The following is a 24,657-nucleotide window of genomic DNA, read 5'->3' on the forward strand; positions in this document are numbered from 1 at the left end:
GTACTGTAAACAACATACAAGCAAGAACAGTAACTACAAGGTGCTGAGCAACAGTTCTAGCACACAGAGAAAATGACTGCCTTCAAGGTTAGAAAAAACATCTCTGGCATGAAACAGTGACTACTGGTCATGGAATTTTACAAAGTGTTTTTGTATCTGTCCCTTTTTCAACCACAAGAAGACAGCAGACTCTCTAATGTGTTTTAACAGCAATGCCATTTTTAGGAATGTATTAAATAATTAACACTAGTGTACATGCTGTAATTTGCTAAATGCTTTTCATCTGTACAAAGACACAGTTCTTTCCAAAACAAAACTAAAAATTAGCACCCAATTGCTAATTAGCAGACTACAAGACACATTCTCCTGACCTTCTGTCAGATTAAGCTTTCTGCACTGCTTGTGCTGCATCCCTCTTTCTGTGGCACACAGTTCAACCATTTAGCTTACTTCTTGTTTTCTACAGAAAATGAGTTTGTTTTCTGTGTCATAGCATTTTTCTCTTTTTAGCACTAGCACATTATATTTTAAAAAAGTTTATATAATACTCTATTTGCATTTTTAATATGTTTTGTTTATTTTAAAAATAAAGAGCTGAGCTTGCACATTACTGATGCAGAAAGCATAGTAATGGAAAAACAGGCTCTTATTTGTCAGCTGAAGTAATGCGTGCATTCAACCAAATTTTTCCTTTTAAATTAGAAATTAGAAAGTGAAATATACATGCTAAAATAAACTATAACAAAAAGAGGAGGTGACTAGTGCACTAATCTCCATTTAGTTGGATACCTAAACCTGCACTAGATTATTGTGGGATCTGGATGTTTAGCTCTAGGAGAGTACTTTGAAACTCAGGATTTTAGTAGTAATTTAATTTCCAACTAAATCCTTGAGTTAGGCGAGGGACAGAGAGAAAGTGATGGAGAGACAATTAAAAAAAAAAAATCACCAGTGACCTGAAAACCTGCTGAATTTCATAGCAATCTTAGATCAGACATGTAGTATTGATTATTTATTTAGTACAGTAATTCACACAAAACCCTGTCTTTAATAACATTTCAATGTTAATTTCATAGATTGCATTATTGTAAAATGTCGGAACTTTCATCAATTCATCTTCAAATGTTTGGCTTTTTTACAGGTTTGCACAAGCCTTCAACAAATATCATACACCTTCATATACATACAGGATATGTAGTCATGGAGATAATATGTGGAAAGTTCAGTAACATGTACCATGATTATATCAATCAATTTAAAAGATTTAAATTTAAAGCAATTAAATAATACTAATATGTAGTGCAAAAATTTCAGTGTAACAGTTCTTGCACTTTTACACTAAATGTAAGAGAAGAGTACAGTCCTGATAATAAAATGCTTGGTCCTATTAAGACAGAGAGAAAAATTTTTACTAGCTTGCTGATAGTCTGATTCAGAAGTCAAGGGACACACCAAAGTTTCATTTTCAAAACCTAATGGAGACTCTCCATCACCCCATAGATTTTTGTCAGACTCTTAAAAGCATATGATTGCCTACAAATGCACTGTATGTGTAGCTGTCTGGCCCACAAGCTCTTATTCACATGCTAAAAAATAAAAATAATGTTTCATATCAAGAATGCTAGAGCTTTGGGAACTGTAAGAAATAAAAAAGTACCAGGTGACACTAAGAAACCTACTATTCTAAAGGCATACACTGAGACACAAGAAAATCAATGCCATTAGGTGATGTCCTGCAGGGTATCAAAAAGTCATGAAAAATCCCTTTCTCCTGACAACAGAGTTTTCTGACCAAAGACACTCTCACTGACAATGTGCCCAACAACCAGTTCCCATCTGACATTTCAATATTGCAAGCATTTTCCTTTTCCAGACATCCAAGCTTGTGTCCCGGAAATCCTGTGGGAAAGGCAGTAGAACTGGCAACTGTGATGAGGCTTTGGAGAGAGTAGTGCTTCCAGCTCTGCCATCCGTGATGGACTGAATCATCCTCCTTGGTGCACTGAGTTACAGTAAAAAAAATGAGAAGAAAGGAGGAAGGAGGAAGGGAAAGGGAAAAGGAGAAGCCAACCAGATAGCCCAAAGGTCAGCACTTGTCTTGATTGTGCTCAACACTGTTGGTTTTTGCATCAGGCCATTTCTCCTCTATAAGGTATGTTCATTTTCCTCTTATGTAGCAAGGAAACATTTGGGCTTTCATTATGAAACTAGTAACAAAACTAAATGCTACAGATTATTTACCAAAGCAAATAAAAAGGACTATAAAAATAAAAGGTGCAAGAAAGAGCATTCAAAAGTGGAGTCATTGCCAGACAATGGCCAGAAACTAACCTAGTTTTATGGGATTCTTCACCTATGCTTTGGATGTGATTCTGTTAAAGATAAGGCAAAAAACAGATTTGGACCATTCATTTAATTGTAGATTCTAAAAGGATTTTCTGAAACAACAGATTTCTCTTGCCAACTGTATTTGATAAAAAAGCATAAGTGAAATCACATGCCTTTCTTGCAAGTCACAAATAAATAGACTGAATCAGGCTTTTAGTCTCAAGCTCCTTTCTTAAAATAAGTTTTGGGCTTACACTCTTTTGTCTCGTAACTTATTAGGAACATTAGGAGACCTATTTCATACAACTTTGTTTCTTGGATAAGTAGACATATTTAATTTTCATCCATTCCAATTCCGCAAAGGCTAGGGCAGAAAAAATATCTTTTATTCCAGAGGGGTTCCCAGTTGCTTCAGCCTCATCATTTTCCCCCCAATTGGCCTCCAAGCCCCTGCTGACAATGCTGGCTCTGCTCATGCTGAAAACTAGTGCAGGGCAGGGGATGCCTGATGGGTTCATAGAATTAAAAATCCTTTTTTCCACAAAATGTTGTTTTTTCAAATAGTGTCATTCCCATATGTGTAACAGTTTTTACTCTGCATGTTTAAAAGTAAATCTGGAAAGACTTTGTAACTAGGCTTAAATATCCACTACCTCTAATTATCGCACAATTAAAATAATAATAGTAGGACTTTTTGACTAATCAAAGAAAAATGAACACTTAATTGAACATTTCACAAATGCTTCATATCAATCAGCAAATAAAAAACCCTTGAATTTTTATTGCAGTATTTACTTGTGTTGCTGAGAGCTCTTTAAGGCAACAATGAATATAACAAACCCATTTATTTATAGCATGTTTGCTCTCACTAGGATTGAAGTGTGCACAGGAAAACAGAAGATGTTCTCTGGGATGTCTTAATAAAAACATATGTAAATAGTTGGGGAAACAAGAACAGCAGCATATAACAGCAGCAAACTTCTACAAGAAGCCTAAATTGTTGCTGGTGGGTTTTTCCCTTAGTTAAATAGACAGGTGAAAATTCCCCTTTAGGACAGTGCAAACAGAGCATGCGTGGTTTCTGAAGGAAAATTATTGTACACCTGGCTTCCAAAAACACTGTGTCTACAATACAAAATTAGATAGCAAGTATGTGAATAACAAAAGCTAAACTCCCTAAGAATAATGAGATTCATTTGATAATTGTACTAATGCAAGATAAATATTGTCCTTTTAACTTGTGCTCTGACCACTGAGGATGCAGTTTTATGAACAACTTTCCAGTAGCACGTGAATCTATGCAGTGACTTCTCTGAGGTTGCTGAATGATTTGCCAGATTGTATTTCAGGTGGTTTAAACCCCCAGCCCAGCTCATCAGTCAACCACAGTAAACAAGTGTTTATACAGGGAAAATTATAAGGGGAGAGAAAGTAAATAAAGGTGAAAAGACAGGTTTTCTACTGGTATGGAGTACACCTTCTCTTTCCTTTCTTATTTTTCTTAGAGATTATCCAATTGTATAATTGCATTATTTTTGGTGCTGGAGAGCTAAAAAATCACAGCAAAGGAACCAGACTTGCAATAACATCATGAGCAGGTGTGCATTGAAGTGTTCAGACTGCTCTCCTGACAATCTCTCAAAAAAAGGCAATTTAACTCTAGAAAGACATCCCAGTTAATGCAGAGCTATGGTAACCTGCTGTATGGTTCAGATAATCTATTTGAAATGTGAAGTGATAGACGAGAGCTCCATTTGTCACATCTTCCCCTGCAGATATGTGAAGAAAAAAACCAGAACTCACCATTATTCACCAGGACATGGAGTGGACAATTCTTTGCTCTAAACTGCTGCACAAATTGCCGTATAGACTTCATGGAAGCCAAATCACAGTATAAAAACTCCACTGGGAGAGAAGAGGAGATGAAAACAAACAGAGTTAAGTCAGTTACAATGACATAAAAACACACAGACATCAACAAGGACTCCTGTGATAATGTCACCAGTAAAGCAAAGGTTTATAAAAAGAAACTAGGCTTTTCAAAATCATGGGTGAAGCTGGTCTCAGAAGGTTCTTTTTTTCTCCTTCCTCCCTTCATTTCTATTTTTAAACTATTGATTCTTCACAGAGCAAATATGGGGAAAGTTGCTGCCAGGAGGTGAGGAAGGGCATCAAATGAAGCAAATATTCACCAGCCCTACTGTTCTTACTACCGCTACCATTTAGGACTAGGGGCTACAGTGCTTCAGCACTGAGATGATCAGGACATGGCAGCTGGAAATCAAATGGGTAGAGGAGAAGGCACATCAGACACTGCAAACACATATTAGTGTTTCTGACACAAATATGCTGACCTTTGTTTTTTCCCAGATTATTTGCTGAGTATCTGCTGTTGGAATAGTTTATAAAAGAGAGCTTTATTGCCAGTAGGAGAGATGAGCAGCAGCACACCCATGCAGCAACTCCACTGATCACTGATCAGCAGCACAAGTAATGCTGTGGCTCCCATGGGTATCCAGGGACATTTGGTGTCCAGGTCACCTGGGAGCAACAACCAGCCACAAAAATGCCATTTAAATGTGGGTAAGAGTCATGCTGACCCTTGGCTTTGGCAATGCCAGTGTGATTTGAGAGACACATACCTCACACAGATATTGTGGGCAGCATCCTGCCTACACTGCTGGTGTTGGTCAAAGGGCAGGGTGGCAGGGGTGGGGGGTTGGCAATCTGACTGCACCAACAATATTGCTCAAGTGGCAGGGTGTCAGTGTCTCAAAACATATTTGAACCAGTCTTTATTTCCAAGAAAACACATATCTAACAAGCATCCTTTTGTCCAAAGCATTAGTCAGCCATCGACCTTCACTAGAACACTACAGAATTAATTAGTTAAAATAAAAAATATTACTTAAATCCGCCAGTAATGTTAAACCCATCAGGTCTGAAAATTCCCCCGCTGCAGTTGTTCAGCTTTCAACCCCTGGCTCTCACAGCACTGCCTCGTCGGTTGCCTTGCTTTGCAAGAAGCCATGACCAGAGTTATAAAGTGAAAACAAGCAGTGCCCCCTGCCAACGGCAGTAGCTATACACACACAAACAATCCAAATTCTTTAGAAGCTCTGCAAAGGGCAAAAAGAAAGAAAATAATGACCTTGCCCAACTGTTTTACCATTTGAAAAAGTATATATTGCATGCCAGGCTTTTGGTTTGTTTCAGCATTAGCCATGTTTTAAGGAAGAAAATATGAGCCTCTACCACAGATATTTATCTCTTCTGGTTTCCTACTTGTCACTGTGGGAACCCAAGTCAGCTAGCTGTTGTCAGCTCCACCCTACCAAGACACTAAGGCTCTGAGACGGATTTGCTTCCATAAAGTGAATTTTCCAAGGAAGAGCAAAAGGCGTTTCAAATTGAGAAAGTCAAACAACACTGAGCAACCTTCAGTGACTAGGTCCATCAGAGAGGAAGGCAAAGGCTGTACAAAGCAACTCCCCTTGCTCACTGTGTCCTTGCAGGGTGAGCCCTTACTGTCCTGTTTGGTTTCAATGAGCTCCTAGATTTCCCAAGCTGTGGCAACCTCTGCACAGATGCTCAGTCTCCAGGATGGTTTTGGCCACCACATCAAAGGACTGGGGTTTCAGAGGCTCATGGTGTCTTCCCCCCTGCCCGCCGCCCTCCCTCCTCCTGGCCCCGGGCCTGCTGCCCTGTGCTCCACAGGAAGGAACAGCCACCCCTTTCCTTGCATATGGGTTCCCCTACCTCTTCTTATGAAAGAATCAGCCTTTGAAAGAAAGGGAAATTAAAGATACACAGTTCTTCAGAAAATGCTAAAAAATGCCTTTCTGATAGGAGGATTAAACTATTAGATAAATAGGCTCCAGTCCAGGCTGTATTAAGAGACCTTTCCTCTTACTCTCCTCCCTGGTCCATCAGGGATGTTCACCAAACTGTTTCATCCCGTCCCTACCGAGGCTCCGAGCTATAATGCCCCTTTAGAGCATGTCAGTACAATAAGAGACTAGGAAGGCCTGCAGGCACAACAGAAAGATAAATAAAAAAAAGACGTTCACATCTGTTATTTAATTCCTTTCCAGGAGAACTCTTTCTCTTGTTGCCTTAGTATGAGGCTTTAATAATCCTTATATATTTGAAACCTAGACAGTAATAGTCTCCTGAATTTGTCTTAGTGAAAGTATATAAATTATTCAGTGGCCTTTTCCATTAAAAAAAAACCAAACAACAATGCTTAGATTCCATTTATAAGATAGTGTAAATACATTTTTTCAAAGTGTCTCTAAAGTAATACCATTTCAACAACACTGCCTGTGAATAGAAATGGACAATTTCTTGAGCTCTCTGCAGGCCTTTAGGAGGTCAGCAATTTTGTTTAATTTCACTGAAGCCCTACGCCTGGAGATGGTGAGGAAATGTAAAAGTTATTAACTCCTGTCAATGAACAGAGTTGCTCAGGCCATTCCTCCTGTTGCCTGGCTGCTGTATAAAACCACGTGAATGACACTGTAATTGCTCAGACACCCAAAACCTGGTCATAATAACTTATTAATAATTAGTGCAACGATGAGTGAAGTGAAGGCCTAGGTGAAGCTTTATGCTGACTCAGCTCTTGCTCTACTTCTTCAGGCAGCATCAAGGAAAGAGATTAGGGAAAGCATGATCAGCTTCTTAGGAGGCAGTCACACTGCCAATGGAGGAGTTCAATACAATACAATACAATACTTTCAATACAGAAATATTCACCTTGGTACAGAAGGCATTAGACCTTCATTAACTGTGGTATTTTTTGGCATAGTGCAGGCTCCAATCGCTTCTTCACCTATATGGAATCTGACATTACTGACTCGATTGCCACTACATATGCAAGAAAAGCAGACCCTTGAGGACATTCACTAAGCTAAATTTTAATCTCTTCCCTTATCTGACCTTGCATTGCCAACAAGAGTGGTGGTTAGATAACCTGTGAGCCAGTAAGGTGCTTTTTAGCCTGACCAATGCAGTCTCATCCTGCCTGATAATTAACTTTTTGCTGCAGCTGTCTGATCTCCCCTCCCTTAATTTTGCAGTTCTGCACAACAAATGCTGTCCTCCATTATGACTGTAGAGTGCCCAGACTAATGGCACACTAGGCCAAGGCTATCATTACTAAACTTATTTACTTGCTTACTTGGGAAGCATGTCATCATATTCAGTGTTTGTAAAGCAGTTGCCATCAAAAGATCAGAACACGCTTTGGAAAGGAGAACAAACAAATAAATCAACCCCCAAACTTTTCTTTCTGCTCACGGGGCAGAAACACTAATGGCCAGAGTCCTTGTTGGTGCTCGTTTATGCGTGGCAACTCTGCCAGGGAGGTGGATTCACTGGCACAGCCCCATGCTGACCGTGGTGCCGTTCCCCTCAAGCAACTGTGCCAAAATGTGGCTCCAAGTCGTGTGCTGACACAGAGGCAGGGCCTTGAGCAGAACCTGAGTTTCTTCTTTGTCCCATGGTGAATTTTTTATCCTTATGTACTGAGGAACTACAAATTTAGAAGCTAAGAAAAATGGTAAGTTTCTAGAATATTTTGAAGCATGCACAAATATACTAAGCAGGACAATTTTTTAGATGCCTTAATTAATAAAGACCAGTGTTTAATAATGTGAGGAAAAGACCAAACTGGATTGTGAACTAGTTATGTAACTTGAAATACTTGACAGAAACATGAATGGCAATGTTTTTCCACACAGGATAGTTATGAGCAAAAAGATGTGCATTAACAGCAAGAAAACTGAAACATGCCAAAATTCTTATCTTTTACCACAACAGTGGCCTTTCTGCTTTAGAGTTTAATAATCTAATAAGTTTTCAAAACTACCTAGTTATTTTCATTTTCTGTATGCTATTAAGTTCAAAAATGGAGAGTAGGAGCTATAAGCTATATACAGAGTATCTGCAGCTAATGCTACTGAAATATTAAAATTTCTAACTCTACCCCATTTTATCTGTCCTTTTGCTGTACTACTTGCTTTCAGGCACTTTTTTAGTGAAAGACATGCCTGTATTTCTTTCTTCTACTTGATGTATCCCATGTTCTTATCTAAATAATTTTTCCAGTGAAAGAGAGGACATCCATAATTGTCAGACACTGGCTAAAATTTTCACTCTTAAAAATATTTTTCTATTCTTTTATTGTAATTTGATGATTCAGTTGTCAGAGAGTTATTAGCTAATGCAATACAGGAGCACAATTTCCCAAAAGACAGCCAGTGTTACTTATGCTATTAACCACACAGGAATAGATATGTATATGATGGTGCTGCAATTGCTGTTTTCCCTAACTGCTTTCTTTCAAACATGTATCTGCCTGGTGCAGCACCTTTTCAGCCACAGGGAAGTCAGCACAATGTTTTCTAGCTGCACCTCACAAGGCCCATGCAGACCCCACAAAGCCATGATGGCTGACCACGTGTGACACCGCTGAGCACATGTACTGTGCAGTGCTTGTTCCTGCATTTTACACCCTCTGCTCACTTGGTCATGGTAACTAAAGTTAGAGGACCTGAATGACTGGCACCTGGTAGCTCCTGGAGAGCTTCCTGATGCCCTGAGCCCACAAAATCCAGGAGGTGGCCCAGTGTTAGGACAGCCTCACACAGCCCCTGAGTGCTCACACTCCCCTGAGCTTCCCATTCAGAGTCAACTTCCATATTTCTGTCCGCTGGCTTCTTCACACTATTAGCACACCTTTCTTCGCATCCAGAGCTCCCCTCCTTTGCTTTCCACACCAGCACAGTTGACTGTGACTGCACATTTCCTCTGTGTCTGTATCACAGTGCATAAAAAGCATGAAATTGGAATTTCAGTCTTGTATGAAAGGAAAATTCAGAAGCAAAAAGAATGGACAGATATTGCAGTGAACGATCAGGGATTGTAGCTTCTGAGATGTTTACTGATCATCTGAACACAGTAAAATGCAATGTTTTGGTTTCCTCAAAGACTATACCACTTAGGTTTGGTTTAGATCAGATTAAGATGAGATAAGGCCACCTACCAACTACCACTTTTCATGCATTCAGCTCTAACTCATCATGTTGAAATTATTATGGACAGCTACAGCTCTACTTCAGCAGAAATCATAAGTCAAAGTCAACTTGGTTTTAGTATTTATGCCACGGCAGTTTTCCATCATGCTTTCAACGCCTTTGTGTTAAAACCGCATGCAGGGCATCCATTCTAAGGAAAGCTTCAAGTCTGCCCAGAACTGCAGGGAGCTGAGGACTACAGAAAGGATTGCTTTGCCTGTTCCTACTTGCCACCCATCTAACCAGTGTCTGAAGATAGCAGAGGAAGAGTTACTTCTTCAGCAAGGAACAAGGAATGCTTCCTAGACAAGATAATAAAAAATGGTGTTCAGTACTCAGGTATTCATGTTCAAAAAAGTATCTCACAGGTACATTGCATTCTGGTTTCCATATCTCCCTGTGGAGATATGGAAACCAGCAAGAAGACTACACTACACAACAGCAAGAAGAAATGCTGTCCTGCTCATAAACAACTGAGCATGATTCTGAGAATCTGGACAGTGCCATGGAGATGTTTATCAGAAAGGACCCTTGACGAGTTAAAAACCTGCCATCTGCTAGATGCTGCACTGCAGAGCTCAGGAAGCTCTGTTAGCAAGGTGGCAGGTGAAAATGAAGGGGAGCAAACCTCAGGAAAGAAACAGCATGATCTGGGAGGAGAAGAAGACATAAAGCAGTACTGACTGGAGTCTACTTGCCTTTTTTCATCACTCTGTCCTTGCTGTGAGCGGAAAATGCAAAAGCAGTTCTACACTGCTAACACAAACTTGTGGTTTATCATTCTGCCAGCTGGGTATGTGCAGCAGCACACAGGTCCCCATCTGCAAAACATAACTCCTGCTAACAGAATTTTTCTACATTGTCTGGAACTCCCACAAAGGCTGTTGTGAAAGTTGTGCTCAGACATGCATGATGACAGAACACTGTGTGCTATTCAGGACCATAAAATGCTTACTTTAAAAGGACTTCTCGGTAAACAAAAGCAAACAAAATCCTTCAGGTAAATAAGGTGTGTACCAACCAACTGCATATTGAGCACAATGAGAGCCAACACAAATGCAGCAAGCACAGCGTCTCCTATTTACGCTGTGCTCCTGCCTTCATGCACTTGATGACCTCTCTGGCCTCTACACCACGAGCACTCTACAATCTCCTCCATTCTGCATTAGCAGCCAAGGTTCACAGGGATAAAATATTAAATTGATTAACGCACAGACTATCCTAGTATGTGCAATTGTACCCATGACACTGGTTGACCCTTAATTCTAGTTGTGGCTATGGTGACAATTTGCAGAATTTTGGTTCCTAATCCTTCAAATTATTATAAACATGTGACCTTGGACCGTGCCTGTGACCTGCTGGACATTTTATAAGTTCTCCCCTGTATTATTCTCTGTCTTTTATTAGCCTGAATAATTTTATGGCCCTTTTTCAGACCACTGATCTTTCACAGACTATTAACAAAAATAATAAAGCATGGGTAACTCTAGCAGAGATTTACTGTTCAAGCTGATGCTTGTGATATATCACTGAAGAAGAAGACAAATGGAAGGTACCCATCTGCCAAAGTGTGTGACTGCAGTGGCACAGATCAAAATAGTGAGCATATTTAAAGATATACCATTTGAGTATTTTTATATTAAAAGATACACTCACAATTTAAGGCAGCCTAGTTTGTCTACAGCCTTTCAGCAGGCAGGCAAGAGCACCTAAATTCAGCTGCTTCTTCTCTGAGTCATCCATTTTAGCACCTCTAACTTTAAAGGCAGTATAAAGAGATGAACTTCCTGTGCCTAATGTCAGCCTTTGTAAACAGCCTCTGTGTTTCATCCTCCAGCCAGTTCAGGGAAACAAGAGCTCTGCATCAGTGTTATAACATAAAGAGAAATCACATTAGGCAAATATTAGAAATTCATGCTTTTTTTTTTCTGTCATGAAAGTTTGAACTTTTTCTGCTCAAAGTGGCACCATTTCTTAACCATATAGCTAGACCCATTGTACTAAGAGAAACGAGGAAGAATGTCTTCAGCTGGGAGCTGTTTTCTTTCTCTGAGGTGGAAGAGTAAAATAAAAAAAAGGAATTGCTTTTCAGAAACTGAACAGTCTGCCTCAGCTACTTTCAGCTTACACAAGAGAAGTGTGTGGCCTAGTACAGTGATCCTTTAGCTTGTTACATTCAAGAGACATCCCGGTAGCTCTTGTGTACTCATTAATCAAAATGGACAAAGTTTAAGGAAAAGAACAGTGTTCCAGTTCCATCAGTAGCAGCAGCTCCCATTACTGCTAAAATGTCAGCTCATCACAGGAGAGACCCCTGAACAGCTTCACAAAGTACATTGCCAGAGTACTGGGACCTAACAGCAGCACCAAAAGGAGGGAGTCCATCTTAAGCAACACAAATGCCCATGTGTGACTCTGCTGATTGCAACACCCGGCAGGATGTAATTTAAATATGTTGCCATTTTAGCACAGTTCATAAAGACATGGCATGCTCTGGGTTTTCCAAACATGCAAGCAGTGCTTTGCCGTATATTATCTGACATTTTCTGTTCATTCAGTGGGGCCAGAGCTTGAAAAGAATAAGCTGCCATCAACTTGTCAGAAGAGTAACCATGGGAGGTGATGGCAGCAGGACAAGACCAGTGGGATCCACAGCCAGCTCTCAGGGTGAGAAAGGTTATCTCAGCTTCCTGTGGGTAAAATTTCCTCCAGATTGTTCACTGGGGAGGCTGAGCTTTTTTAGAATAGCAAATATACAATAATAGATATATATAAAATTTCCTCACATGCTTCCTCCTCATGAGTGTCAGAGACTGAAAATAGTTCATGCCTCAAAAATTGATATAAAGTTTGTGCTCATTATAAAGAAGCTTCAACCAAAGAAGCTTCCTTGAAGACTGGGATTTTGCTGATTAGATAAAGGGAAACCCATTGTTCAATCATTCCCGACTGAGTTTGGGGTGGGGGGAGAGCACAGCTCACAGACCCAGATTTACACCGGCGGGGGGCCACCCCCCCCGCGCCATGTTGCAAAATGATTAGAGGATCAGGGACATGGATCATTGATAGAATTATGGGATCAATAAAAGAACTGTACAAGCAAAAGGCCTGCAAGCAAAAGTTAGTGTGAGAAACTGTCTGCATGAGAAAATCCCTGTGTGAGAACCAAGCCTGAGAACAAAAAGGGAGTTTGAGGATGTGCAGCTGTGCAGATAAGATGTAGTGACCAGGAGAAGGGAGGGTGAACTCTGAATTCTTTAATCATAACATAACTAGTAGAAGCTTGCGAATGTTGTCTAATTATGTAGAAGCAGAAATGCACTTGGATAGGTTTAAGCCACTTAAGAGTTAACAAGCTGGTATACTATATAAGTGCCTCTGGATTGCTAATAAAGGGAGCTTGCTTTTATCAACCATATTGGCTGGTCTGCAATTTCTCCCCCCCCTGCAGTCGCCAGACTTTTCTAACACCCCCCAGCCACCCGAGGAGTGGGGGGAGGAGATTTTGGGTACATGGTGTAAGCTCTGGCCATAGGCACTGAACACCCATCCTCCATTACGCAAACTGGCCCAGCTGTGGAACCCCCAACCCCACAGGGCACATCCACAGGACTTTCCCATGAGAGGCTTGGCCCCACAGGGCTGCACGTGGTGCAACAGACCCAGAGTCTGCTGTGAGAGACTGACCCCACCCCAGGGGGACATGGCCAGACATGCCCACCCCGCCTGAGCATGTACACGCATGGGACTCTGTGCCTTCCGAGGGGACCTTCACCACCCAGAGACCAGCTGGAGAGGATCAATGAACATCTCAGGATCCACAGAGTGGTGATATTTTCCTTATTCTGTCCCTGTCACCCTTTCTGTCCCTCCCATCTGCTTTCTACTTCTTTCCTTTTTTCCTCTCTCTCTCTCCCTCTCATCAAATAAAACCCTTGTCACTGGCATATGGTCTCATTTGCACCTTAATTCAGGCAGAGGCATTTCTAAGAACCTTAAAACTGGATCTCAACAATGAGTTCAGGTGCTCATCACCCAGGTTTCTGACAGTAGAGAGACAAAGTCCTCTGATATCCTCCCCTATTGTTATGGAAAGACTTTGTTTTCACTCCTCTGGAGAACTGTTTGGGGATCTCCTTCTGTCACCATTTCTGTTGGTGTGCCTTCACGTAAGTTGAAAAGAAATGTGACTTTGGTTCTTCATAAGACCATTTAGAGCCCTGTGAAGAAATGGTGGGAAAATGCCATGGCCACATTAATTTCAGTCTGAGCCTGGTATTCGGAATTAAAAAAAAAAGTGTTGCAATGAACATGCTTCTCATATCTTTTTCTGAGGATTGAGGAAGGCAGCCTTCATCCTGTTTACAGCTAAGCATGCTTTCTTCCCTCCAGAAGGATCAAAACCAAAAGGACAGGCCTGGGTAAAATCCCTTTGCTTCACAGGGACAGAAGATCTCACAGTGAGCTTCTGAAGATTCATCATGTATTGACATAAGAGAAGATGGTTTCAAATATCTTCTTTGGTATTATTACCCTCATTGCAGGGGGATTGGACTAGACCATCTTTAAGGGTCTCTTCCAACTCAAATTATTCTATGATTCTGTATACTTTTAGATGTATCTTCCTCTTGCTCCCTGGTGAACAGATTTTTATATTAAATTTCATAGCTGTATTTTGTGAACTGTAGATATGTTTCCTTTTCTTCTCAGGTGACATTTACTCCTTGGAATGGCTTACTCTACACTGTGACTTATATCTCATTTAAAACCTAAAAATATCTGGCACATAGGCGACACACACATCACAGTGTTCTCTATTGACACTTTCTGTTGGGACAGAAACTCAAGTAAAGAGCTTTTTGGATGTAATACAGAGTCAACCTATTAATGAAGATAAAAGTCAGCAAGGCTTATACAAGATGACAAAATGAAAATGTACTTCAGAGCAAGCTAGGAGCATGATTCTTCCTAGAAATTATCCCAAGTCCTCAACTGATTTAAACTGGTGTAGTTTTGCAAAGTGTATAGAGCTGTCATTTGTTTCCAGTTTCTCAGCTCTGGATTTGCACATTCCCAATGCATCTTGGGTTGCACAGCTTCAAAGCTAAAATATCAATTCGCTTGTATAATTTGATGATCAAGGGCACATACAAGCATATGAAAGAGAGATGGCAAAATAAAGGGCCAGAGACCTTTTGCTGGTATTCTTCTCCTTCAGAATATTTTATGAGTATCCTGACTAAAACAAGCATCAGCACTCATCTTGAGCTGTTTCTGTCTTAACTTGCAGAATTTTTTTCTATATTGTCAGCTTACTTCTCACAAGAAATTTAAATTTATTTATTTATTCAAAACATTTTCTCCAAGCTAGCCAAATTCAATTCAGTTTCAAATGAGATACCTTACTTGTATCTGTACACCCCTAAATCTTGCTTCCCTCAGCCTCCCTAATTTATTTAAATTTTAGTGTGAAAGAAGCCCTCACATTCCCAATATACACATTTTGGAGAGAGAATCAACATGAGCTTCAAAGAAAAACCGGCTGTTCAGATAGCGAAGGGTTTGCTAAAACTGGGCTGCCTTAACTGCAGGCACTCATAGAGCCATAATGTTTGTAGAACTGACTTTTTGTTCTAATTGCTACAGTAATGAACCTCCAAATCCAGTTAGTCTACTTCTGGACTGAAACAGCTTAGCACTGATAATACCCCAGCTCCCACTGTGGCCCAGGACTGAGCTGGGCCACTTGGTCACTGTTGGTGCAGGTCTGGCTTCTGTCATGGACGTAATTGTCAAGAGATGTGAACTGATGTGTAACCTTCAGTCTTGTAAATTCTACCTGCTGTTCCAGATTTAAGTATCAAATGTTTCAGTCAAAATTCAGAATGCAACCAGCATGCCCTAGTCTGCCATGCAGGAGCTTCTTTCCATAAGCCAATATTAAGTATATACTTGGAGATCTGAAGTAAATCACTTCTAGTAGGGTGTTTGTTAGTACACTGTCTAGATATTTCTTAAATGATATCAAATTTTGATTCCTGGCCAGACTTTAATACCAGAGAATCATTATGTGATGGCAAAACAGATCTCCCATTGGCTACATTTCCTGAAAAGAACATACATTTTCTGAGAATATTTGCTTACCATTTCAAAACCATAAAAATAAAAACCTCTGGTGTGAAGAAGCATGTTTGTAATAAGCTTCTGTATAACCGCAAAAACACCTCAGCAAATATTCTGCTTCACACCCTCTCAGGTAGCACAGAGAGGCTGATAATGTCTCTGCTTTGTAGTACTTCAAGGATAGAAACCTTGCAGAGTCAAAGAAAATAAAACAAAGAAGGGAATAATATTTCCAAGCTCCAGGCAAGAATAATTTTGAGTTGTCCAGAATACAACATCTTTTGCTCTAGACATGAGAACTATCCATAAAACATACTTTGACAAAGACTACATTCCTTTTCCCCAGAGGTTTTCTGCTTTTCCCTCTCATGTCAGTCCTAGCGCTCATGAGGCAAGCTTGAGGGGCTCTCAGATACAGATTCAATCCACTTTTTTTTCCTTTTTTTCTCTTTATTTGGAGATAATATTTGCATGGATAATCAAGTCACTGCTTCCCTGTGGCAGCAGAGGCAGCAAAGCTGGGAGGGGAGGCAGCAGGAGCAGGAAGCAGTGGTGGAGGAGCTGCAAGGGGCCAGGGCTACCCCTTCAGATTTAGGGCCAGGTTAATCACAGCTCACCTGGTTTCACCCAGTGGCATGGCTGCTCTCCCCTCATATCCTTGCCCCTCTTTATTCCACCCACACATGTCTGCTGGTGCAACTGCTTCTCCTGGTTCATGCCAACCCATACCTGGGATGTTACCTGTGTTATGGCACGGGAATATAAATAACCTTGCATAGCAATGCTGTCGTTCTTTCACACTCCTCCAAGAAGCAAGATACATAGGCTTACTTTTTCCTTTTTTTCCGATCTGACACGAGACTGTTTCTCTTTCAAGCTTAAGCAAGATTAGGTCTGTAGAGGGCTTCTAAGATATGATTCATCTGACCTGTTTCACAAATCTAGTTTAAGATGAGATGAATCATGTCTTACAACTATTTATTTCTCTCCACAGACTGCAAAAGGAGCTTGGGGACACTGACTCAGATTTAAACCTCTACATTATGAACCTCAAAAGTTAGGTGCTTTGAATCCTTGTGTTCAGTTTAAATTAATAATGAACAAACAGAAAAGAGGAGAAAAAAATCAGAGAATCGGGAATGTGTGCAGATGATTCAGTGTTATTCACCATACTCAAGATTTGGAAAAAAAAAAGAGTGAGAACTTCCAGAAGAATCTTGGCAAAGGCTCATATATAGCTGTAACACAAAGAAAATTCATGCTGGAAAAAGATAAGTCTTGCAGGGCGTGTTTAAATTCTTCCCTTATTGTGAATGCCTCTGAAATAACTGTGACTTCTCAAGAGAAAATTTAAGATACTGTTGCACACTCTAATTGACAAACACATCCCAAGAGTAGAAGAAGGTAAGGATAATTGTAGTGGCTTTTTTGGATGAAATTGTGTATGTACGTGCATGTAACTGAGACTGAGCTTAAGCAAACTGCAAGACATTATAATTTTTACAATAATGACAGTATAGCTATGCATCCCAGGTGAGAACCAGCAGCTTTTCTGCTGCTCTATAAATCACACAGCTCTCACAGCTACTAATCTGCTGCAGAGATCTTTCAGGCTAGCAAAGTGACAGGAAAAAGAAGTGCAGAAGAATAAAATGCTAAGAATAGAACCCGTCTCTTGATTGCTGCCTCACAGGCTGCCCTGTACGCTGGATCCCACCTCCTTTCTCTTTTTACTTCTATACAAATAGGTATTTCTTATTATTTTTAGGAATGTATTCATATAAAAAAGGCTTTTGTATTTTTTCTTTGAGGTGGATTCATCTTTAGGAAACTTTAGATCTCTCCCCTCACCCCATCCTGTTTTGTTGCTTGTTATTCTTCTCATCTCACCTCCCTTCCTAGCCCTCCAGAACTTTTAACACGATCACTCTAATGCCAGTGATGGGGCTTTAAAGCAATTATCGTTCATAGCACTTCACTGCTAATGCTGACCTGGAATTTCAGGCAGTGTCAGCCAGAGCCGCTGAGCAAGGAGCCACAGCGTTCTTCTCCTCCACCTCAATATTCAGTGCTTCCGGTATTTTCGTTCTTCTTGAAGGCAAACTGACTTTTGGACATCTGTATGATTCTTGCCTTTAGGAATATGCATCCTGTGTATTGTTCTGTATTGGCTCATGCTGATAAGTATTTCCATTAGACATTTAGTGAAAATTCTTCCTTTTGATAGAAAAAAATAACCCTGGAAAGGCTATGTCCAGCTGCAAAAGGTATACTCATTCGGGAACTATTTAGGGAAGAAACAGATACTTTTAACTGCCCATAACCCCCTTTTTTTCAAGAAAAACAAAACAAACAATTTTTTTCTAAAGGTGCACCTTGGGGGAGGTACCAGGCGAACAAAAAGAGGATACTTAAGTCTTTCTCCTTTTCAAAAATCCAACTTGTGCATGACAGTCTTTTGCCATTGCCCTTTACACCAGCTTTAGAGAAAGAACTACCTGTACACGTAAGTCTTTGCATTCCCATTCGATTTCTGGACTTTCTGGAGTTACTTCATTAGCTAAGCTAATTTTAAAAAAGTGTTGGTGGGATATTTCTCCAGATCTAAATTTCTTACATGCAGAAGGGACACCAGGATCAACGTGTCAGTTGTACTGCAGTGAAGGCAGCCAAGCTTGTGAATTAGTCAAAAGAAATGTATAGCAGAGTTAAATGCATAAGAAGTGCATGAATCTATCTCTGTGTACACCTGCTCTCTCTGTACTGGGGAGGAGACCAGCATCAGAATGGTCTGTCATTTAAAAGCCGAAAGTCACAGCACTTTTTTTTCCTTTGGTGCGCACCCATCAGGGAAAAGCCTTGAAGAGAGGTGAGGGAGAAAACAGATTCTCATTAGTCCGCTTATTCCCTAGTATAACTCAATACAGTTAAAATGGGTTTTTCCCCATTCTCTAACCTAAGAAAAATAAACACAGAAAAACAAATCTCTTTTAAATTTTGCATCCTCTTCAGGGAATTAATAATGTATGAAATTATTCTTCCTACACTTTCTGATGTATTATTGGCATTTGCTTAATGAAAAAGCTAGAAATTCTCCTCACCATGGACTACTATTTCTAATTCAGTGATAACTGTGATCCTGACACTATGAAGAAGGGGAGTAGAAATCTGCAACTGGCAGGATTCTGGTTCTGAGAGCATAAAGGTTTTGGATTTCTGCATAGTGACAAACTAGCATTTTTGGGGAAGATAACCCCCCACACACATATTGGGAACAAAATCAGATAATAACTTTTATTCATTTAAGCATGTGATTCTAGCAGACAACCTTTAACAGCAGGTTTGGATCTGAATGGTACTGTTTGAATACATTATGAATTGCTGCAGAGCTCCAGATTATTAGTGCTGCAAGATCAAAAGTCTGTGATGCAAAATTTTAGTGTTGCAAGTCATAACATAAAACCCACACTGCCTGCTTTTAGAAAATTCTCACCCACCATAGTGCCTCCATAAACCTGTATTTATGGTTCAGCTTAACATCTGTAAAAGGCTGAATTTGGCCTCCAATGCCACAGGAGGCATTGTACAACCCACCCTGATGCTGGGAAGGGTGTTGGGTCTCCTTCCTGCCCTCCCTCTCCTATTCAGGAAAGGGCAGCGCAGATGAGCTGATGCCCACCTGGGAAACATGTCAGCTCTGCCTGGGAAAAATGGGGAGCGGGGCTGCTGTGAGACTTGGAGCAACCACCCAACCCTGGTGTCACTTGTGCTTCCTCTGGTTACTTCACAGGAGTGACACAGGTTTCCTCAGCTATTATTTTGGGGGGCCAGAGTAAATTTGGTTAGCCATGTATAAAGCTCTGGAACAGCACATTTCTAATAGGTAGGTAGAGTGCTAATTTAATGGTAAATTATATATTTGGGTTAGCAGCTTGGCTGCTTTGTTATTTGGCTCTTTCAGACAACTTGGATGGCAGCCATCAGCTCTCTGTGATTTATCTCTATTTAATTTTTCCACTTTTTCAGACCTTTGGCTGTTGGTAATTCAATTTCTGGCAACTGCAGACCTTCACTCCCTGTTACAAGTTGTGCCCCAAGGCAGACATACTGCCATCTGCACTGCAACGGTGGTGGTAGCTAGTGGATGCAGGGAGGCAAGTGTCCAGATGCCACTTGGGCTCTGAAACAGCTTTAATATACAAATGACTGTTTGGATTAGAAATATTATCTAAATCCAAATATGAACCTCTCAAAAACATTAGGGTACTCTCCCAAGGGACCACTCTACTCTGTAGTCCACTTTTGCATTTTGCTTGTCCTGACAGCTTTCATGGATGAGGAAAACTAAGTATTTTCCTTTGCTTAGCCTCCAAAATCATCAAAGGAGGAATTAATCCCCATCCAGTCATCCTTCATACACACTCACTTCACTTCCCACATCTTCCCTTATCCTCTCCTCCCAATCTCCATGCTCTCCAGAAAAAAATCTTCTTTTGGGAGATTTGTGCTTACAGCAAATCATCAGCTACTGCTTTCCTGAGAAATATATCTTGTTCCCAGCTACTGGCAGCCGCTCTCCACAGGTGGCAGGCACAGAGCAGTGGCACAAGGTGCTGGTGCACTTAAGAGCAGGGAGACATCATCCTCTGTCCAGCATGCCTGAAAATGACACTAGTCTTGGCCTGAATTAAAGTAGGATGATTCTATTTTAGGCATAAATTACCTCAAAGTCTTTCTAAAACACTCAGAGAAAGACCTGACCTACTGTGAGGTGGGAAGATAACGCAGGAATGTTCAGATCAGCACCAGTATAGCCCATCTTTCTGACCTCCTGTGTGACACAGGGCCTGACCCCTCGCTCACTCCATCCTGAGTCAAACCTATAATTTCTCAATGAGCTACAGCACAGCTTGATGAGCTACCAGCAATAAGATCATGCTACATGCTACTTCTCCATGAGCTGCTTATCTTGAGATGTAGAAAGCCTGTGTGACCATGGTTACATCTTCCTGTCCTCTGATGAGACAGGGGGACTACAGTGGTTATGCTGCATGATAACCAGGGGGTGAAGAGTTGCTCATGACACCACTGGAGAATTCCTTTGTTTCTTTCTACATCTCCTTGGATAAATATTTAAATGCATAAACTGCAGGTTTATTGTCATCTGCTAAGCAGACATCCACCTGATATTATCCAGGCAGCATTTCAGCTGTCTCTATCCAAAGGCTTCAGTGTCTGTCTGATAACATATCTCTAAAGTTTCTGGACTTCACAGTGAGACCACAGTCATTTGCTTCTTGTTGATAGGCACATCTGTCTATAATACACATCCAAACAGTCTGTGTGGACAACAGCCCAATGTACTCAGCCTTCATTTCTGTTTTAGGGTTACCTTCCCAAAGAGAAGAGGTGAAGTGGAAAGATTTCAGCCTCTCTAACACCCATTCTCTGATAAACTGTTCTGAAAGTCATGACAAAAAGGTAAATCAATCATGAGTGTTTCCTATTTTAAAAAACTCCATTCTTTTTCTCTAAAGACACATCTTTGCTGTTGCCTCTGCTAAGTTAATGAAAAAGAAAGGGAAGCCTGAGCCAGAGAGAACAGACAACGTGGAATTTAATTCTGCTGGAGGGCAATATTCACTTTCCACATAATTTTGTTTTTGTGGAATAAAAGACTTGTTACAGCTTGGCAATTCTTTTTAAGAGATCTAAATTTCTAACAGAAAACAAACCCTTTAAGATGCTTGACTTGCATTGTTCCAAATTATTACATTCTTTAGCTCTAATCAACCTGCTTTTGATATTTTAATATATATTTTATTAACATAAGCAGAAGTTGCATTGTGTCTGCATAAGATGTGACTCAAAGCAATCATTTTATACTATAATGTGGGACTGTTTTCAAAAATGTACCAAAAAACCTGTGAAAGCAATTTGTACCTCAGCAAAGATTTTCAAAAAATGAAGACATCAAGAAGAAAAAGGTTTTAAAAAAGGTAAGGTACTTTACTCAATATCACTCTACCTCTTGAAACTGCAAGAAAAGTACTAATATTGTCCAAACTTATCACTTTCATATTTTAAGCAGACTTTCAAACACTCAGAAAGTGAAGCACAGGCTGCAGAGCCTTATAAGACATGGCTCTAGAAAAGCCACTAGTCATGAAAAACCTTGACCTAAGTACTCAGGTGAGCCAGCAAAGATTACTGTGCAATATGGTTTATATACTTGAAACATGACAAGATTAGAAGAACCACAGAAAAAGGTGTGATTGTTTTGTACACATAACAAGATTCCTGTAGGCCCTTGCTGCAGTTACAGTTTAGTGGGATCCCTTTGAAGCCAAAGGATGAGCTATCATGTGCGAGAACATCAAAGTAGTCAAATAATCACACGTTGGTGTGGCAAATGCTATGGCTTTCCCTTATCTGTTCACAGCTCTGCAATTCTGCAGGGCAATGTGGAGAGCATACCAATGTGCACAGGGATGGCCCGACAGATATGAGTACTCGTCCACGATGATAACAAATGGTACAATTATCAGATTCACAACAAAGCACAGAACTGAAAAATTACTAATTCAGCGTTCATATCACATTACCCAATCTACCTGAAAATTACCTGAAAAGAATGCAGTGCAAAAAGCCATTATGAATTTTGAAAAAGTGTTAAAAAAATCATCAGACCATGCAAAAGACATCTCTCTAACCTATGAGCCATTTCCTGGCCACTTATCACATTTATTCCAGCAGTCTGTGTCCTCGATCTGTTAAAATGTAGCATTAGCTGGGGAAGGTATTCGGTGCTATCTGAGTGTTTGAGAGCTCCTTGAATCCAAGATTTGAAACAGCTTCATAAGCAGAAGTGACAGTGTTTATCAGGAACGGTAAAATACAGGAAAATAAATAAACTACATTTGTAGTTTATTCTTTCACTATTGAAATGCAAAAATTGATCTGTGAAAAATAATTATTAGGAACTCTTAAGAGTGAAAATACAATGGCAATTTTCTAAATTAATTTAACAGTTGACTTACTTTAATTAGTGACAAATTGTTTATTGCAAGTTCTTTAATCACCTTCTATTTACGCATGGGAGCCCCAGTCTTGGTTGAGCTATAGAAATCACTGCAATAATAAACAATGCAAGATATTATCTAATCCTTATGAGTTTGTGTTGGTTTGTGGAAGAGACAGAAAAAGAATTGGAAGACTTATTTTCATTTTACTTTATAAAGTTATATACAAAGCACCTATTTGAAGTTAAAAGTTAGGGAGCATGGAGCGAGCAGACCTTCTGAAATCATGGGCATATCCACATGTCCTATGCCATATCCCATCATAAACTCACCAACTTCTACTTGAAATACATCTTTTCTTGCAGTAATATGGGAAGCCTAAGCCATAATTTCACTTATCCAGCTGATGGGAAAATAACTTCTAACCTTCCAACCTTCATGGCTAGTTTATACCTCATTGGTTTTGTAAATCGCTTTTTACTATAAATTTACTTGTACTGGTTTCATTATTTGTCCTAGTGACATGTTCATGAACAGCCAGAGCATCCTCTCTCACATTTAATTATTTTTGGACAAAACTAGCTAAGTTCACTTGGTCTTTTTTTGTTAAAGCAGACTCTCTGTTTACCTCAGAAAGCCTCCTCCATTTCAGTTTGAGTTCATTTTAATGAACTTGAAGTGCAGGACAGTACCTTGTATTTTAGATGGAATGCAATATAAGTTGAATATTTCCTAATTTCCTTTGGGTATACACGACCAAATACATCTTAGGATCATTTATCTTCTCCATAGATATATGAAAGCCTAAACCACTACAGATACGGCTTCTCTTTGTCACCTTTAGTCATCCTAGTAACACTGAACACACAGACTTCCTCCTTTTCCCCAGCTATTTTTAACAGATGAGCTTTGAGTTTATAGCTAAAATCTTATTTTATGTTATGGCTCAGGGAAGCCATTTGATATCAGACAGACAAAAAATCATCTCAGTATTAATATTTTGCAGCTTATTAGCACAGCATACTTCTGCTGAATTTCATTGCACCACACAGAGCTTCATTTGAGATGATTAAAATTTAATATCAAGACGTTCAATAAGCTATGCTGGAAAATCTGCCATTAAAATTCGTTTAAGTTTCATCACACCAATCCATGGAAAAATCAACTATGACAGGCTCTGAAAGTTCACATTTAAATAATGCTCTTTATACCCATACAGAGCACATAGAAAAAGCCAGCACCAAATATCACAGCAACTTTTTAACACACTACCCCTTCTTTGCTTGATCTTTGGGTTGTATTGGAAGCAAAATGGGAGAGCAGAAGGACAGTGCTTCGAGGTAAAGGTTTCTGATCCCATCAAATGGAAAAACACCAGACAAAACATGTCAAGAATGCAAACGAAAATGAAGACTGTTTCAACTACATATGATAAGCTATAGTAATGTGAATAATAAAATAGCAACAGTTACTTTGACTTGAATTTTAGCTGCAAAGAGATAAATTAAACAGCAAAGTTTTGAACAATTTTTTTCTCAAACATGTCTTGGTGACCATGAGGAACTGTTAGAAAAGATAAGCATGAAAATGGTTGGGGTTTGGGGTTTGTTTGGGTTTATTTTTGTCTGCATTTGTAGCAATAGAGGTTTCTTTCTTAGGTGATGTTTTGGGTTTTGTTGTTGTTGTTTATGTTTTGGGTTTTGGTTGGGTGTTTAGGGGGCACAGATGTTTTTTTGTGGTTTTTCTTCTATTTTTTTAAATGGTAATAATTTATTTTAAAACTTGTTTCCAGTTTTATCAACAACACTTAGCTCTTGGAGGGCTGTGTCTCTATTTTTGACTTGCATTCTAATCAGAGGAATCACAGTGCTCCAGACTCAGTGTCCCAATCACAACCAGCAGACCTGCAGCTACTCTGGCCTGGCTGAGCTCCTGGCAAACAAACTCCAGTTTTGGAACTACATAGCCATAAGAACAAACTTTACTTTCCTGACTGCAAACTTCTTCAATATTTTTGATTATTCCCTCACTCCTGTTTGATAAACCATATTAACACAAACTATATTGAAATTTTACATATTTTTTGTACTCCTTTTGTCATTGTT

General features: G+C 39.8%; 1 protein-coding gene across 2 annotated transcripts in view; it reads right to left on the reverse strand.

Moving 5' to 3' along the window:
* DHRSX (dehydrogenase/reductase X-linked) overlaps positions 1–24,657 on the reverse strand; it is a 162,872-nt gene that overhangs the window by 55,915 nt on the left and 82,300 nt on the right. For both annotated transcript variants that reach the window (XM_042042203.1, XM_042042193.1), the window contains one exon: positions 4,132–4,233. In XM_042042203.1, coding sequence (XP_041898137.1) covers positions 4,132–4,233 — 102 coding nt within the window. The remainder of the gene's footprint in view (positions 1–4,131; positions 4,234–24,657) is intronic.

The sequence above is a fragment of the Corvus kubaryi genome, unplaced genomic scaffold, assembly GCF_017639235.1.
Source record: "Corvus kubaryi isolate FWS band 111438036 unplaced genomic scaffold, C.kubaryi_AGA036_p1.0 133, whole genome shotgun sequence".
Taxonomy (NCBI): domain Eukaryota; kingdom Metazoa; phylum Chordata; class Aves; order Passeriformes; family Corvidae; genus Corvus; species Corvus kubaryi.